The sequence below is a fragment of the Mercenaria mercenaria genome, chromosome 3, assembly GCF_021730395.1.
Source record: "Mercenaria mercenaria strain notata chromosome 3, MADL_Memer_1, whole genome shotgun sequence".
In the NCBI taxonomy this organism is placed as follows: Eukaryota; Metazoa; Mollusca; class Bivalvia; order Venerida; family Veneridae; genus Mercenaria; species Mercenaria mercenaria.
Window position 1 is genome coordinate 27,087,683 of NC_069363.1, and position 19,617 is coordinate 27,107,299.

Consider the following 19,617-nt stretch of genomic DNA (forward strand, 5'->3'; position numbering starts at 1 on the left):
ATTTCATAAATATATTAAATGTGTCTTTTAATATGTCAGTTTGTCTGCCATTCAATAAAGATGAAACCTGTGACAGTATTCATTCTTGTTATAAGCCTGAAAGGATTTATTGTGTCATACACCCAGTGTCCGTCTGTCCGTTGGCAATTTTGTGTCCGCTCTGATTTGCCCCTTTCTGACTTATATATTAATTCAACTGCAAGGCTTTTGGACAGTTGAGCGCTGCTGTCCTAAGACAACTTCTGACAGGGCTTGTTTCGTTGATAAGGTGACTCTGTATTCATTCCAAATCTTATAATCATTTTTGTTGTTTTAGGAAAACAAAGAAAAGTGGAAGGAAATGTTTCGAAAAGACTGTTTTCTTCAATAAACAAACAAATGGAAGCAGTGCCCTGTATTACAAGCTTAAAAGAATTAATATTTGTCAAACATGAAGGTGCTATATATTTGGATTATGGTCAATTTGTGTCTTTTCTGCAAAAGCATAGACGTGAGAATGAACCGTCTATTTCAACTGGCAACATTTTGAAGGAACTCAGAAATCACAAAAACGGAATTCAAGAACTGCATGGGAAGCGTGTGCTTACAATAAGTTCATTTATTCGTTACCTTTCAAAACATTATGAGAGCTCTGAATTATGTAAGGGAATACTAAAGGATATCATATCAGTCATTTTTAAAAATGAAAAGAGTGATACTGATACTTCTCCTTCCACTTATGATCTGTATGAGCAGATAGCAACGTACGACTCACATTTTTGGTGTGAAGAAATACTGAAAACAGTGAATGTTGAAAAAAGTAGAACATTATATAATGACTACAAAAGTAATTTCAATGAGACAGAATGGAAAAAAATATGCCTTTTTGAACATCATTTTGCTAAAGATGTTACGACATATTTAACTTACGAAGAAGAAATAAAACAGAAGCAAAAGTATTTTCAGAATTTATGCCAAGTTAGATCAATTGCTAACAATACCGTTAAAAAGTGTGAAAAAGCCATACAAAGTAACCTAAACAGAAGAAAAGCTGCCAGTGAAATTAATGGAGTAAACTTTGTCTATGAAGGAATTACACATTCATATCAGCAGATTGATGAAAGTCTAAACAAATGCATCAAGTCATTTACAGAAGAGAATATAAAGTGTGCAACAGTTACCTGCTCAAAAGACAAGTTTGAAGATCACCCTGGAGATGTACATATCTTTGTTGAAACAAGTGATTTGCAAAACTTAACTGAAATAGGGCAAATACTAAAATGTGAAATCGAAAAAAAACATGGAATTCTCTGCACATGCATAATTTTTGTACAAAGTGGCACATTCAGTAAACATTCATGCACAAGCTGTAACACTACAGGTATTGGACATCGGTTTCAGTTGCAAGAGAATTTTATGACTAATAAACTCTCAGACGACGTTCTGCACATTTTGAAATTCAAAGTATCCGATGATGACTACACCACCTCAGCAAGTTCTATATATTTATCTTCTGGTGTAAACTTATGCAAGTTGTGTTTCAACAGTGTAGCTCCATGGGTGGATGATATACTTGACTGGCGTTGTTTTAGTGTAAATACTGAGTGGCTCTTGCATGTTCCAGTTGAAATTCAAGAATTTTTCACAAATTTGTTCTTGAATAACGAAAGTGTAAGAAAGTGTGGTGACAAAGCACTTTTCCTGCAAAACAAAGTAACAAAACTCTACTCTCTTTTCGATACTGGTCTAGCTTTGTACAACAGAAACTATATGGGAATTATACAGCAGTTAAACACAGAGGAGCTAGCCATTAATTATCACTCACTTAACACCATTTTTAGCATTACATCTAACTCCGGTTGTACACAAAGTTTTAAAGCTGCTGAAAAATGGTTAAAAAATGCTGCAGATTCAGACAAGTCTTACTATGAAACATTCCTAAAGCAATATCCCCTGTACTACCAAGCAGCTGATGATGACCAATTGCGAATACACAATGTCAGTTTAAGGGATTGCTACAACACGCTTTTCATGGACAACCTGGTGCGACTTTCTGTGCATGAGGATCCTGATCCGGGCAAGAGTCGTACATCACAAATATGCACACTGCCAATTACAGTTAAAGGATTGCCAAAAGACCACAAAATAGTCGAGACCTGGCACTGTGACGATTGTATTGAAAAAGTGTTCACAGATTCTTGCTCTTGCATGAAAGAAAAGCTGCTACAAAAGACAGATGTTGCACTCCTTATTGATAAAACTGATGAGGAATCAGATTCATGGAACAAATTTTCCATCCAAGTTACATGGGGACTAAGCACACTTCCGGAACTTGCAAGATCAATGTGTGATGTTCTAGATATAGCTTTGGAAGAGCCTTTACCTCAACTTGATACTGACGACCTTGATTGTTCAATGAAATCGTTAACATTAGATGATCAAGAAAATGTTGAAACCGGGATACAAGAAGAATCCACATTGACTGAAATGGGCAAAAGTTTGGAGAAACTTGAATATAAGTTTGACCAGTCTTTAAATTTCGATACTACCCTTGAAGAGCAACAGTTCATAGAAGAAATTAACAGTCTACAGGCAAGCAATATTGAAGACAACACAGAACCCTTTGTAACAACAATACTCGAGTACGAGTCAAATGACGCACCTGATTCTATAACATCAGAATCTTGTGAAAATATCCCTGAGATGAACAACGATCAGCACTTGCTTTCAGAGTTTAAGGTTCCACCACTCCTGTGCAGACATCCAGTTCCAGCTACCGGAAGAGATGATGACATAAGTAATTTGAAAGACATTCTGAATGAAATGCTCCAGAAACTTGGAAGAAGAAGAGGCCAAATGGACAGAATTTTATTTGCGCCAGACCATAAAATTGCAAAGAACTTACTCAAGCTCATGAAAGAAAATCCTTTCTATCGTCAGTTTCTGCCGGAATTTCCATTGCTTCATCTCAGAAAATCAAAGATTGTCAACCTGTTCAGTGCCTACAAACATGCAGGGTTATTGCATCTTTTAAAGTTCATGAAAGACTCAGAACAAGAAGATGACTGGATGAAACTGATAACCTTTCAAAATATTGAAACAGCTTCACGAAATATAACAAGAATGTCGGTAGCCTTACACTGTGCAGTTCTACTGAAGTTTTACAAGGGATTAGTAAGTGAGGAGCAGTCAGAACTTCAAACAGATTTAAATGAAAAGAGTATCAGCTATTTAAATCATAAATGGGGAAAGAGATTGACTTCCTTCATTGAACTTGGTAAGTCAAGAAATGCCACATTTTCTTTGCATATGGACTTCATGCAACACTGCGATGAGATTGTGGCAATTGCAACTGCAGAAAGGATAGGCGGTCAAGATGGATACAACCTTCTGTTGGCAGCAGTTAAAAGTTCTCTGCCTTTTGCCTTTCTTAATGGCGCCTCATCATATGCTTCCTTTTGTGTTGATTTGCTGTATGAGCATTACACAGCTGGAAATTTTCACCAGAATATGAAAATGTCTCTGTTTTCAACCCCTCATAAGAACAGTCATGTCAATATTGCATTAGATACACAGAGGGAAATGGACCACAAAGATGCCATAAAGGGTTTCAGACCAAGATCCACAATACAGACAGTAGTACCTCGTATGACAATTGTGGACCATTATACTGAAGTTCAGAAAGCACGAGCTGAAATTATGGGTAACAAATACGTTGCAACAACAGAAAACACCAGTATGCTGAAAAAGACAGAGAAACCAGAAGAAAAACTTGTTCAATTTGTGCTACGCGAGAGAGACTGGAAACACATTTTACCAGTTTGTAAACTGATATTACGTGTAGATGGGTTAAACACAGAGGAATCTATTATACCTCGAAATGTGTATGATCAGAAACAGGGACTTTTACCAAGTGAGATTCTGGACAGAAATTCATATGATATTGGCACATTTTTGATCAAGAAGTATGTTGTACAGCAGGGGCTTTTTGGTTTAAAAGATAGTGACATTGCAGATGTAAGTTGTGTTGAAGGTCCAAGTCACCTACTTAAGAAGGCAAAATCTGGGAAAAGTATTACTATGCGGAGAGTTAATACAAGGGTAAACAAAGCATTTGTAACAAATTCTAGTATCAAGGAAAAAGACGAAAGTAAAAGGCAGGCCCATGTTAAAAAGGAACTGAAAGTACTAGACTGCATGAGCTCAACCATGAATACTTGCCAGTCTCTTGTTAACCCTGATGGTACTAAGGCAAGTGTCCTAAAGTCTCAAGGAGTTAGAAAAGCTTTACTTAAAGTATTTCATGGTATGTTCGCGCAAATAAAACCAGAAGAGCTTGAACAAAAAGTTGAAAAGGAAGGCATAATGATATGCGGTGTTGAAAGTATTTCAAAGCAGACGGAGGGTGCTAGTAACATTAGATATGCCACAATGGAATTTGCGGGTGTTAAGTTTAAAACAAGGGCCACATCAGGCGAACAGTATCTGAAGCATATAGAAAACGGAATATTGGGTAGTGTTCTGTATCTTTTCCCAAGTCTATACACCATTGTTGTTTGTGAAGAAAAGTACAGCTTTACACCTGACGATTTTAAAAGCGCTACTAGGAAGAGACGACAAAAAACTGAACCTGTTTCTATAGCCCATCTTAAGTATGGCGATGAAATATTGAGTGAACATAAATTGTCAAGATCAGCAACACTTAATACTGGTGAAGGAAAAAGAATGATAAGTAATTATCTAGCCCGAAATGTGAACCGACTTGGAATTAAACGTGACCTCAACCTCATAGTTGACAGTGAATTGATTTTGTCTGAATGTAAATGCAAAGATGCCTGCAGCTGTACACAATTTGCTTGTCCAGTGAAAGCAGATATATAATAAGCAAGGATTTATAAAATCAACTGTTATGACACATATTCACCAAAGAAAAGGTGAGGCTGAACTTGCACAGGTAGACTGGCTGCAAACAGTAATGAAGGATATAAAACCAAATGAGGAGATTGTAAGTGTAGTGACATCTGGAGACATTGATAGTGTAGTTGTACATATGTTTGCATTGTCCCTGCACTGGCACAGAAATCAAGACGGAACATTCAAAAACACAGTGTATGTCCTCTTGCAGAAGGCGAAACCCGAAATGTACAATATTACTAATATGATTGAACGCATGGAGAAGCACTTTGGATTCAAATATGCTGCACTGAATATTGCCATTGTGTGTTGTATGGGTGGCAATGATTTTCTGCCAAAATTGAACGGAATGTCTCATGAAAAATGGATGTCAACATTCCTACAAATACCGGACGCTCTTAGAACAATTTTGAGCTTTGAGGAATATGATGCAGATGTGGCACCATGTAAAGCTTGGATCAACAGCAGTGTCTACCATAGCATAATTAAACACATGTACTGCCCAAAAGGTATACTGCCAAGCCAACTGACTATTGATGAAGTCCGTCAGATGTCTATCAAAATGCCAGGCAAGGACTTCCGACATCCAACATCCTGGATGCCTCCTCCCTCTGCTATTGAAAGCTTGATAAAGCTGTTAAATTGTCAGCTTGAATATATGTTTACTGTGTGGGACCACTCAGCAGAATTACCAACCTTTCTAGGGCGTGGGTGTTTGATTAAAGACGAAAATGGTGATGTGAGTTACGACTTCGGGGCAGGCTGCAGAACTGACAACAAGGAAGATCTTCTTATCATAGATGAAAATTGTTTGCTTGACAAAATTAAACTCTGCAAAAGAAGTCAGAAGAGGTGTGTATCAATAGATACCCCAGAAAAGAATGCGACACGAAAGCGACGACCTGTTATGTCAACCCCAAAGTAAGCATTTGCCCTGTAGACTTATTAATATTTTAGCCATAACTTATTCTAAAGTAAATAATTCATATATTTCCAGAAAATGTAATATAAATGTTTCCAGAAATTTGACTATACATAAATAGAAGAATTAAAATGTTCATAATTGATTATTAAATACGTCAACTCTAATGTCATTATTACATATGCATTAAATAATAAATGCAAACTAAATTACAGGAAGAAGAAGGATTCAAAACCTCCAGTGCGAAGGTCGCTTGATATAATACATGCCCCATCAAGACCAATTGTTAAAAACGTAAGTATTAACTTGAAAAAAAATATTTATTGGTTTCGCAAAATTTTTTTTTTAATGAGATTCTGATTAATTTTTACTCTGGTGTTTGACTCAGAATAACTTTCCCTTTCTTGGTTCGAGCCTTGGTGCAAGAAATATTAATAGTATCTGCCTTAGAAAATCTTCTCACAAATACACATGTTCATTATCTCAGCTAAATTATATACTGAGAAAAAACATTCAAACCAAAACACAAAAGAAGTGCATGAAGTACTTATATGAGCCGCACCATGAGAAAACCAACATAGTGACTTTGCGACCAGCATGTGTCCAGACCAGCCTGCGCATCCGTGCAGTCTGGTCAGGATAGATCTTGTACGCTAACAGTTTCTCTAATAGCTGGTTGCAAAGCTACTATGTTGGTCTTCTCATGGCGCGGCTCTTAAACTTACGCATTTATATAGTAAGCTAATTTTTTTTTCCGCAGGTGAGCACTGATAATGATGTCGTTGAAATGGAAAGATATCCTGATATCCTGTGAAAAATAGCTAGAGCTCAGCAAACTTAAACTTAGATCTGGCTAACAGAAAAGTGTGGAGAGATTGGGGACCAATCCTGGTTTCTGTCTAAATTTATTACACAATTTACACTACGTGATTAGAACTGTAATAACTCTGATCATTATTTAAAGATTTGGACCAACAAAGTTCTTTATTTATATATCAAAGAGTATCCAAACATTCTGACAAGACTGGTAAAAGTGTGTATAATAGTATTGATGTATCTTTGTACATTTTGTGTAATTACTTTTAAATTTAAAACCACATGTGAAATTGGATTGTTTCACTATTCCTATGCATTTGCAAAAATATACGTGAAATGTATAGAAAGTTTTCCGTTTTCACAAAATGTTATCATAATTTTCTCATAAACTTTAGTTTCAAAAACTTGCTGAAGCCCACATTTATTGAATAAAAAAGTGCAAGCAAAAATAACACTATGTATATTCTATGGATTTTTCTTAGTATAATGTACCTGAAGTTTATAATCATATTCACAATGTATCTTTAATGTGCAGAATTATATATACTGTAATTAAATCCATGTAACGTGTACGCCAATTTGTTGTGTTACTTTACTTTACAAAAAAGTAATTGTTACAAAATGCTAACTCTAGATAACTAAGCAATTAATCTGAACCTTAAGTATTTTATACTTTTCAAGAATGTAGTATAGCAGGTATTGACTTTATTCTATTTCATTTTTTTCTTTTTGAACTTACTTTTTAATTTACAGGGAAAAGGTTCTTTAAATGTTTTCAGTATAAGCATTTTTATATGATCTTTATAAGAGAATAAATGCAATACAAATCTACATCATTTGTTTTTGAGTAAGTTGATACCACTGTATAGCAGTAACCACTCCACTGCTAAGGGAAAACTAGAGGTGAGGCAGCAAGCATCTGTCAGAGATAATTAGATACCTGCTGTGCTTAATGGTCATTTTATTGGTCTCAGGTCAGTAAATTACATGCATCTTAATGTGTGAAAATATGCTGCTAAACAGTCCGGGTCTGTTCCAGTAACTGTCCAGTGGTGGTTCCGTTACTGCATCAGCACACACGATAATGCAAGGCCACACACTGGCATAACGTCATTCAGACAGGCTTGTTCAACGGACATGAATCCAATCGAGTACATAAGACCTTTGGCTGAGGGCATGAAAAATCATATTATTAACCAAATTCGGGACCTTACAGTATCCGTTATCCAAGTCTTAGAATGGAATGTCACTCCAAATTACGTCATTCGACGTTACGTCCAGTCGAGAATTGTTCCTTTGATTTATAGGAGAGGTGGACACAATCTATTGAACACGAACTAATCGAGAAAATAACACAGACAACTGACAATTCTAAAATTGATACTTTCAGTCTAGACGGAACACACTGCATCGTATAGGAAAATATATTAAATATCGTACTTTTTTACCAAATGAAGTTCAGTGTATTTTTTTTACAGACAGACCTAGGTGAAGGGAAATAAATCATATCTAAATATTTGCAGCTGGAATACAAAGATAAGTTCCCATTAACAATCGTTCACACCGTAGTAGCATCGATCAACTTGGTAGCTGACATATTCAAAGTACTGGGAGTTTTATACCGATTATTTATTCTTCTAGCATTTCAAGGGACAAATATCATACAATGTTGGTATTATTTTGTTCTGTTCTCAGAGCTGGCAGTATGAGATAGTAAAATTAGGTTTAAACTGTTAGCCACTTTGCCAGAGCACAGCTTTTCTCAGATGCCACCTTGCCGGAGCACAGCTTGTCTCAGATGCCACCTTGCCAGAGCACAGCTTGTATCAGATGATGGTCTAGCTCGCCACCTTGCCAGAGCACAGCTTGTCTCAGATGCAGGTCTACCAGATGTTTAAACTGCTCGCCACCTTGCCAGAGCACAGCTTGTCTCGGACGCCGGTCTACCAGATGTTTAGATGCCGGCCTACCAGATAGATATTCTTTATTTCCTCCAATAAGAAGAGCATGCTATTTACAAATAATACAAATATATACATGTACAACGTTACAATTACATTAGAAATACAAATTTACAATATTCACGGGAAAATATATATCACTATGTATATTCTATAAGAGAGTCAAAATAACCAAGCTTACATGTATGTTAACATAAATTATGTCTAATACAAATATGTCATATGGTCACTGTGGTATACATAATTGCATACAATCTTATAAAAGGATATTATAAAGTGGATGCGACACATAATGAGTGAACTTGGATACAATTTTAAAAAGCGTCACCCTCGTTTCATCTTCTATATTTTGACACGGAAATCCTGACAGCATGTCTCAGATGCCACCTTGCCAGAGCACAGCTTGTATCAGATGATGGTCTAGCTCGCCACCTTGCCAGAGCACGGCTTGTCTCAGATGCCGGTCTACCAGATGTTTAAACTGCTTGCCACCTTGCCAGAGCACGGTTTATCTCAGATACCGGTCTTCCAGAGGTTTAAACTGTTCGCCACCTTGCCAGAGCACGGCTTGTTTCAGATGCCGGTCTACCAGAGTTTAAACTGTTCGCCATCTTGCCAGAGCACGGCTTGTCTCAGATACCGGTCTACCAGATGTTTAAACTGCTTGCCACCTTGCCAGAGCACGGTTTATCTCAGATGCCGGTCTTCCAGAGGTTTAAACTGTTCGCCACCTTGCCAGAGCACGGCTTGTTTCACATGCCGGTCTACCAGAGGTTTAACTGTTCGCCATCTTGCCAGAGCACGGCTTGTTTCACATGCCGGTCTACCAGAGGTTTATTTGTTCGCCATCTTGCCAGAGCACGGCTTGTTTCAGATGCCGGTCTACCAGAGGTTAAACTGTTCGCCATCTTGTCTCAGATGCTGGTCTACCAGAGGTTTAACTGTTCGCCATCTTGCCAGAGCACGGCTTGTTTCAGATGCCGGTCTTCCAGAGGTTTAACTGTTCGCCATCTTGCCAGAGCACGGCTTGTTTCAGATGCCAGTCTACCAGAGTTTAAACTGTTGGTCATCTTGCCAGAGCACAGCCTGTCTCAGATGCCGGTCTACCAGAGGTTTAACTGTTCGCCATCTTGCCAGAGCACGGCTTGTTTCAGATGCCGGTCAACCAGAGTTTAAACTGTTCGCCACCTTGCCAGAGCACGGCTTGTTTTTTTATACAGAGATACTAATACCCTTCAAAACTTTACTTTTTAAAAGATTTGTAGAAATTCTTATTAGGCTAATCAGGTTAGCCTTAAAAGGACCTTACCTTGAGGTTCATGCAAAAAAATGTTTCATGAAATTTGACATACTAGTAGGACACATCTTTATTTTGACCAGTCATACCATGCAATATTTTAACATAAACACCAATACATATAAACAAAAAACATATAAACAAACAAAAAACATTGTACTATACATGCTTTTAAGGTATTGGACCCTAATAGTAATGTTTAAAAAATGGCATTCGCTTGGTATATTCTTAAAGTTGGCCGTGTTTCGCACTGTTTCGCAATTTTTAAACAACTTTTACCGTGTCGTTTTTTTTTTATAAATTTTGTAAAATCTATGGTATTTTCTCAAGCTCTAGTAGGGACAAATTTCAATGTGATGGCTACTGTCCAAAACGTTTGCAGAGAATTCATTGTACCATTAACTTTGATAAAAGAAACATCAAACTATTGGTAAACAATTATAAAACACAAAATAAAACTGTCAATATCATTTTTTCTAGGGTACCTCAAGTAAACGGATTTAGTGAGACTAAATTCTAATTCCAGTATTGAAAAATTATGGCTGAATCCTGTGGGACTGTTTTATATTTTGCTCACTTCATTCAAAAATAACCTCGGGGCAGAAGTAAAACCTACCTACATTTCTTCCACAATATGTAATCTAAAGCGTAAAGGCAAAATAGAGAACTTTTACCGCATGCAACTTAGTTTTTTTTTTAAAGATGTCTAACTCTGCCCCTTTCTGTTTCAGAGGTAAATTCACTTTGAACAGCAAAAAATCGCTTATCAAATGAAAAATTTCCACTTTTGTACAATAAATCAATAGTAAGTTTTGAAAAAAGTAAAAACTTACTAGTAAAAAAGAAAAGACAAAAAATGTTTGGTCCCACTGGGACTTGAACCTACGCCCCCTGAAAAATTTCAAAGTAGGTTAAGGTAGAAATTGAATACTCTTCAAAATGAAAGGGCCACGAGTTATATAAACATCAGCAAATGGCCCTTTCCACAGATCTGTAAACAAAGAGACAGCTCATATGCTGTGACAAAATAAATTCTATTAAGAAAGCTTCCAACTCGTATTTTTGAAATAGTCTATATATATCCGGCATGAAACCATAACTTTGCTTGTCATAATTTAAAAATCGTGTCAGCCTATGTAAAAAAAAGTCTGCTTAGCTAAATATCTAGTCGGGAGATATTTTGCTCACTTCATTCAAAAATAACCTCTGGGCAGAAGTAAAACCTACCTACATTTCTTTCACAATATGTAATCTAAAGAGTAAAGGCAAAATAGAGAACTTTTACCGCATGCAACTCAGTATTTTTAAAGATGTCTAACTCTGCCCCTTTCTGTTTCAGAGGTAAATTCACATTGAACAGCAAAAAATCGCTTATCAAATGAAAAATTTCCACTTTTGTACAATAAATCAATAGTAAGTTTTGAAAAAAGTAAAAACTTACTAGAAAAAAAGAAAAGACAAAAAATGTTTGGTCCCACTGGGACTTGAACCTACGCCCCCTGAAAAGTTTCAAAGTATGTTATGGTAGAAACTGAATACTCTTCAAAAGGAAAGGGCCACGAGTTATATAAATATCAGCAAATGGCTCTTTCCACAGATCTGTAAACAAAGAGACAGCTCATATGCCGTGACAAAATAAATTCTATTAAGAAAGCTTCCAACTCGTATTTTTGAAATAGTCTATATAGGGTAAAATGGGGTAACTGGGACATTTAAAGAAACACTGTTGAGTAATATCTTAGAAAGACAAAATATAAACTTGATTTATTGATATTTCAGTATGCGCAAACTATATAATATATGACGAATATAAACTTTCACAAATACCTGATAACCAGTGATTAAATATAAATTAATTAAACATTGGTCAAATGTCCCAAGTTACCCCACCCAGTTGGGGTAACTTGGGACATTTTAGTTTTATTAGAATTTATGTATATTACAGTCGCATTTATGACAAATGAAACCATTCATGTCCACAGATCAAAAAAGAATTCTAAACTGAAAATATAGCTCAGTATTAATTACAATTTATGTCTGTTTTGTAAAACAAGGATGCATAAAGAAATCAATATGTCCAATTTTTGCCTAAATTATGTCATTATTTGTTTCAATATATGCTTATTATATAAATCATTTAAAATAAAAAAATGTTATAAGTGTAAATAACTATGTATGAATTAAACATAAACTTGACATAATCCATATACCTACAGTTTTGCAACTCTTCCAATAACTGAAGGTATCAACACATACCAATATAAATATTTTGGACATGCCATATTTCACAAACAAGCACCTGTTTTATAACGTCGTTGTCTGACGTCAACGCAACGGTTCATGACAGGCCACTTTATTATTCAAAATGAAAGTAAAAAAAACAAAAAACAAAATCATTATACTTTTTTATAGAATTTAAAAAAAAATAATGTCATGTCCTTGATTTGCAATGATACATAATACACTTCAATATTTCAAACAAGTTAAATGCGATATTACATGTATACTAGAACCAGCGTCTTGCGTCAAAATTGACGTCACATTTATGATCAAGACGTTACGGTACCGAAATTAAATATCTTTAAGATCTTATTGATATAACGACCACATATAAGCAAATTTATCTAGAAAGTCAAACGACTATTTCCATTGTGCGTTTCACTAGACAGGAACATAACGAGAATATTTTAAAGCACCATCTGAAAAAAATAGGCATAATTATTTACAGCGTGTAATTTTATGTTTTCTTATTTTTATTTAATTAGTAATACTCTCAACATATGTCTAAGAAAATCGATTCTTAAAATATTTTCCAATCCATCGGCAGAAAATGTTTTGTCACAATAGGCTTTAACACTGAATGTTCTTTTTCAACATATGATCTAATTTAGGGAACGTAATCAATATTTACCCCAATTTACTGAAAAGTGTAGTGTCCCAGTTTCCCCACTGTCCCAGATACCCCATTTTACCCTATATCCGGCATGAAACCATAACTTTGTTTGTCATAATTTAAAAATCGTGTCAGCCTATGTAAAAAAAAGTCTGCTTAGCTAAATATCTAGTCGGGAGATGGCATAGCTGCCCAAAGAACATGAGCTTTTTATAATTATAATCACTAAGTGTCTCCATGGAATTTAGACAAATAGTCTGTACTAGTATTTACCCTAAACGCTGCAGGACTTTTACACAAAATCTATGGGCTCTCTCCAAGGCTAAAATATCATGTTCTGAATACACACTCCAAAGTTCACAGCCGTAAATATGCATCCCCAGCTTTTATTATATTTGACTGGCTTATCATAGTAGATTGTCTCCCTTGAAAATTATCCGATAATCAATATTGGTTTCCCTGCTGATACTACTTTGAGCAATAGATTATATTGGAAATTTATTTTCAATGATTAATTTCAAATATGTCTTTTGTTTTGTGAAAATTTTACCTGATATGACAGTATACATCAATTTCTTCTCTTTAATTTATGGCGTGGTCACACTACACGTAGTTAATCGTAGTAAGGAATGATCGTAGTTGATCGTAGTTGATCGAACTAAGCGTAGTTACACGTAGATAATCGTAGTCAAACGTAGTAATGATCGTAGTTCGAACTTATGATTTGTCCGTAGTAAGCAAATAATTTTTCGACATGTTCAAAATCTGACTACGATTAACTACGATGTTTTGACCCTACTGTGACCGTAGTTTGAACGTAGTTGATCTTAGTTAAACGTACTTGATCGTACTTAACAGTAGTGTGTATCGTTTTTGATCGTAGTACAAGAAAAACGCATCGACAGTACGGTTCAACTACGATCAACTAGGGCTCCACTACGGCTAAACTAAACTAGGACTCCACTACGGCTAAACGCTTTTCCGTAGCTCAGCGTAGTTGATCGTAATTTGTCGCAGTTGTTCGTACTTCGATCGTAGTATATACGTAGTGTAACGTAGTAACTCGTGGTAAGACGTAGTGATACCCTAGTTAACCCTACCCGATTTACTCGTAGTTGAACGTAGTTGTTCGTACTTACACGTACTTCAACGTACGACAAACTACGTTTAAAATTAACTACGACCAACTACGTGCGTGAACGTAAATGTGACCATTGCTTTAATGTGAAAATATTTATTCTAACTGAACATCTTCTTGCTTCCAATTTTGTTTTAAAAGTATCACCATCTTCTTGCTTCCAATTTTGTTTTAAAAGTATCACCATCGCTTATATTGAACATATAGTGAAAAACACTAAACTTTTCCATTTCTTTTACTTTAGAGGCAAATAAAGTATATTTTCCAAAGCATGACAATTCATTATCACATATGTAGGTATTCTTGACTTAATAAACAATACAATAGTATAATTATAAGTGTAATAGGGTAAAGGCTTCTTGCTTCCATTTAACTTCAAAGTGTATCAAGAAATAAAAAATTGTGAATTTCTTAATTCTGATGTAACTTTAACGGTGTTAATTCACGGAACTGTATATACCAACAACTGACGTACGATTCAATATAGTCTTTTGAAATGATAACGTTCTATAAGATTCTTTCACTGGTTGTAGGTGCAGATGGGAATTTCCGGCCCCGAGGGTAACTGTTTAGGCGGTAACGAGGTTCCTACCGAGTTACCGCCTAAACAGTTATCCGAGAGCCGGATATTCCCATCTGAACCTATAACCAGTGACAGAATCTTTTTCTTGTATACCGATATAAAGATATAATAATAAAAATAAAATCAGTCGAACGGCTTTCTTTTTAGAACTATTTCTTATAGCAGCGTATTTAAACAAAGCGCGGGAAATCAACGTCCGTAAACAGGAAAGACGTCATGACGTTTCAAAGATAAATAACAATGTTTAGTTCCGGTTTTCTTTTATCAGTTCCAGCGTAACGTTATGAATTTTTTATAAAACAACGTGTTTTGAATCGATAAATATACTATCAGGAACAAAGAGGAACTGTCAAGGTATTGGATTTTTATTCCGTTTTTCGAAATAAAATATACACCCCGGGGTGTAAGATGGATTTTTCCAGCACCGGTAAAAATACAGGAAATCCCCGTCTGGTATGCAAGAAATAATTGTCTCATTAGTCAAAAATTAAAAAAAGTGATCAGAACAGAATAGAACAGAGCTTTGATTTTTCACCAAACTGTTTATGAGAACAATACGAATCAACATAAATTACATTATTCTGACAGATAGCTAAATATCTTTGGAATAACATTCGACGACAGGAGAAAAACTACGTCAAAGAATAATCTTTATAATCTTATGAAATAGTGTAATTTGCAAGTTAGGCGCTCAGTGGCTGGTGAGAGGGGGAGAGAATGTGTACATTTATTTAAACAAAATACACAGTATGGTTTCCATGCTATGCAAAGAAAGGATGAAATTAACAGACGCGCATCAATATCATGTCTATTTAGAAATGAAATCCAAGCTTGAAAAAAAAAACAAAAAAAAAAAAACATTTATAATAGCATGCTTTCCATGAGTTTGCACGGTAGGATTATCTCTTTAGTACGACCTACATTTTTTGTCACGGTTTTGTTCGGGGAAAGCATGCAAAATAGCCACCTTTACAGCTAAAGACTTTAGTTTACACGGATAAATTTGATTTTATGATTGAATTGTATAGTATGTACAAACACATATCTATCTGAATGGCATATTTGATTTATGTATATCACTGATTATACAAGACTAAGTAACTTAGACACTATAGATAAGTAGACAGGGTGAATCAGAGCTATTTTTAAAAAAAATGAGTTCGGATCTCAATGATACACATACACCAATGCTGATAAGAAAAATCAGAAACTTGATTCATAATTAAATAGAATTTTTCTTTCCTTGATTACTATGGAAAACCTAGGATCAAGGCCAGTTAATAAAACATGTGTGTGCGTGTTTTACTAACATGTATGTTTTTTAAGTTTGTTAAATTGCTCGGGTTTCTTTGCCATTGCCTATCAAATACAAGATTGCTTAGTTTATTACTTTATTTCATCATGTTTTAAAGAGTAATCTTCTAGGCATGAAAGTTAATCAAAAGTACCGTTATATGGACAAGGACATTCAAACAAAATGGAAATACATGTATCTTCACACAAGTTTCGTTTTTCTCAAGGAAAACTATTATACATGTTTTTGTGGGAAAGCTCGTTTATGAAATAATTCGCGGACTTCAATGTTTAGCGGGATTCAAAGTTTCAAAAGAATAGAAATTTATTTAAATGTTTTCATTTTCTGTTACATAACACAAATTTTGCAATCTCATAAGCTAACATAATGTTTTTTTACAGAAATGTTTTATATCTTTACAAGAATAATATTTCTATATGAATCTATAAAATAACATGATTTATATCAAAAACTGGCTACATGTTTTGTTGCTTTCTATGGAGTAAAATGCGAGCTTAATTTCCATGTATTACCCAAAGCAAAATTTTAGATCAATGCAAAATCCATGACAAAGAATTACTGACTTGGGTCATGAATGACACGACTTTAGCTAATGTAAGGGAGACAATCCAATTTGAAGGGAATTGCTTTTACACAGTCAATAATTAAGGGAGAGAATTCTTGAAAATTCTCGTTAAAAGCTGACTATGGACTGAATTATTAACAGTTCTCAAAGTGATAGGATTCAGTGACAATTATATGCATCTTTATCAATAAAAGATTTCGAACCTTTTAGGATTTTATCTAAAGTATGTAAGTCCCATAGTACAGAAAACATCAACGATCATACAAATGCATGCAAACAAGTCACTACACAAATCAACGCAATTATAATTCGAACAAAAATTATATGAACTATAACACAGCTAACAGCCAAATGTCTTCAACAGGACTAGTATGTTATTAATTTTTGTTTACTTTACATAAAAGGCTAATTTTTGGGTGAAATTTTTCAGCATGTTCATTTCCACCAAGTTTGGCTTATATTGATAATGATAAAGTTGGTGAAAATAAAAGTTAGATATTGGGAAAAAAGCAAGAAGAATGTAAATGCTCTGCATTCAAAGGCGTTGCATCTGCACAATATGTTTGGTTCTTTATAAGAACATCTTTCAATAAGCTTACACCACTGGTCACTCTCAATGTACATGTACTCACTTTTAAGGATTTTTGAGAGAAACTATTTTTCACCTAAATGTGTGGGTTAGTCACTTTAAATGATATTTATAGATTATGGTCAGTCATAAAATATTTAATATATATATTATGCCCATCTTCGAAGAAGAGACGGTAAATTGTTTTGCTCATGTCTGTCTGTCCGTCAGTCCGTTATTAGACCATTTTGTTACCGACAAATCACTACAGAACACCTTGCCCTATTATCCACAACCTTCATAGAGAGGTTGCCTGTGACCAGTAAATGACCAGTTGTATTTTTGGACTCAGTAGGTCAAAAGGTCAAGGTCGCAGTGACACTGAGAATGAAAACGGTTTTCGCTCAATAACTATTAACCACTTACTACAGTCGTCAAACCTCATAGAATGACTGCATGTGTCAGTAGATGATCCTTATTGTTTTTGAGATCAGTAGCTTAAAGGTCAAGGACATAGTACTACTGAGACTGTAAACGGTTCAAAGGTCGTCAGAGTGCCCTGAAAACAGTTTCGATCGAGATCTGGATCACTTTTGGACTTAAGAACGATTGCCTGTGGTTACGAGATGACCTCTATGCAGTTGGAGTCAGTATCTCAAGCCGTCAACGTCTTTGGCGTTGATTTTGAAAACAGTCTATGATTAATTACTGGAGAAAGCTCGGAACCAAGGCGTTCAAACTTAATAGGAATATTGCAGTCTGTAAATGACCCTTGCATTTTAATTGCCTATGATCAACAAATGAACCTTAATGCTTTTGGATGAATGGGTCAAAGGTCAAGGTCAGAACATATGATGGAATTATGTCATGATAACCACAAAAAAAACTAAAGACCATTTTGGGGCGAGATATGGGTTATATGTGTATGTGACTTGGTGTTGAAGGAGGTGGAGGTAAAATGGATTCGACGTACAGCAAAGTCAAGGAATACAAGTAAGTATCAGTAAAATGCCGTGGGGCGGATTGGATTGTGGAGTGGGTATATGGACACAAACATATATGTATGAACACAAGTTCTATACAACACTTGGGAATAACATGATATATTCAAAACAGACAAAAGAAACAAACGATTGCAATCTAGTTTTGCCGAAAAAATGTTAAAGTACAAAAAGGAGATATTTTTAGTAAAATAACATCAAAAGTTAAGGAACCTAGTTCATACTATTGGAATTATAATAGCAAAGACAAGTTTAAAGTATCACTGACTTATGATATGTACATATTGAGAAACTGATTCACTGACAAATGCATACAGAAATGTGTTGAACAAAATGGCTTAGTATAAAAGTGTCATAACTTCATCAAAATGATAGCAAGATTTACTAAACCTATGTCATTCATTTTAGTTCTGTCATGGGGAAGCCATCTGTGAAGTTTCATTCAGTTATGATATGTAATTACCGAGATAGAAATTAATGTCAAGCGCAAACATAGCTTTGTTGAAAAAAAAATTAAGTATAAAAAAAAAGGGAAAATTCCATCAAAATGATAGTTACGGAACATTTGGTATTTTTTGACTAAGTCAAGGGTCATAACTCTTGAAGAGAGAACTCCCAAACAAAACCTCAGATGCCTATATAGCTAAATGACTCTAGATCAAATACTTTTAGATATTATGCAACCAAAACATATATGCATATTTTGACTAAATTAAGGACCATAACTTGGTCTGACGGAGTGAAATTCATAACAAAAAATCAGGTGCACAACTTCACATCCTGTATAACAATCACCTAATGTTTCATTACTGTAGGTCTTATACTTTTATAGATACGTGTAGCAATAACTTTCAGGACCTTTAAGCATGATGCTGTACAAGTCAATGGCCATAACTCTGGACTGACTCAGTGAAATCCCTAAAAAGCTTCATATGCTGAATAATATTCTTTAAAGGTTGCATGCCCATAGGTCAAATGCTTTCAAGATATATGAGACGCAAAAATGGCTAAGCACAAAAAGAGGCATAATTTCAAGAGTTATGGAAACTATGTTATTCAGCTGGAATCGTCGTGGGGAAGGAATGAATGAAAAATTTAGTTGCGAGATCAGTAATAACTGAGGTAATTATAAATGATTTGTACAGACAAAACGTATTAGAATACAGAATACAGAAAGCTTGATCTAGATTTGATAAATGGGCTCCTCATCCATACAACATATACATAATACATCAAGGTTATCAAACATGTTTTCAAAACATTTATATATGAATACATAGTAACAAATGTCAATATTAAATGTATGTGTACAAAAGAGAAATGGGCAACCACGCATACACGTTCAGGATCGTGATGATGAAGCTGACAGAATGGATGATTACAGTAAATGCATGTTATTATTCCACCACTGGACACAGTATAACTGAAATACAAAGTATATCACATAAATATTTCTAACAAATAACTTTCAATCATTTTTAAATAAACTAACAATGCAGTGGCGAGACTGCTAATTAATACTCTGATATAAGATGCAGCAAAATGAAGCACTTAGTTAAAAACTACGACTATCTTGCTGAAGTATTCTTACTTTTTTCAGAATATGGAATAGGAAGATTGTGACTTTCACCACAAGTCCTTGATTCTAACAGAACACACAATCTA

At 35.0% G+C, this 19,617-nt stretch overlaps 2 protein-coding genes across 5 annotated transcripts in view; one reads left to right on the top strand and one right to left on the bottom strand.

Moving 5' to 3' along the window:
- The first annotated feature begins 4,888 nt into the window (after positions 1 to 4,888).
- On the top strand, positions 4,889 to 7,631 carry LOC123551536 (uncharacterized). The gene is made up of 3 exons (XM_045340544.2): positions 4,889 to 5,814; positions 6,031 to 6,109; positions 6,576 to 7,631. Exons 1-3 carry the CDS (start codon positions 4,889 to 4,891, stop codon positions 6,627 to 6,629), a joined length of 1,059 nt encoding a protein of 352 aa, XP_045196479.2. The 3' UTR covers positions 6,630 to 7,631.
- Positions 7,632 to 9,941: 2,310 nt separating this feature from the next.
- LOC123525224 (uncharacterized) overlaps positions 9,942 to 19,617 on the bottom strand; it is a 36,261-nt gene continuing 26,585 nt past the window's right edge. For all 4 annotated transcript variants that reach the window (XM_053538049.1, XM_053538050.1, XM_053538047.1 and 1 more), the window contains one exon: positions 9,942 to 19,375. Coding sequence is in view for 1 of the 4 variants with exons in the window: in XM_053538050.1 (XP_053394025.1) it covers positions 19,350 to 19,375 (26 nt within the window). In the remaining 3 variants the exon portion in view is untranslated. The remainder of the gene's footprint in view (positions 19,376 to 19,617) is intronic.

Bases quoted from the DNA above. Each gene is read 5' to 3' on its own strand.
- LOC123551536 (XM_045340544.2), top strand. From the start codon at position 4,889: ATGACACATATTCACCAAAGAAAAGGTGAGGCTGAACTTGCACAGGTA. The intron at 5,815-6,030 runs GTAAGCATTTGC...ACTAAATTACAG, and splicing joins CCTGTTATGTCAACCCCAAA to GAAGAAGAAGGATTCAAAAC. The intron at 6,110-6,575 runs GTAAGTATTAAC...TTTTTTCCGCAG, and splicing joins CAAGACCAATTGTTAAAAAC to GTGAGCACTGATAATGATGT.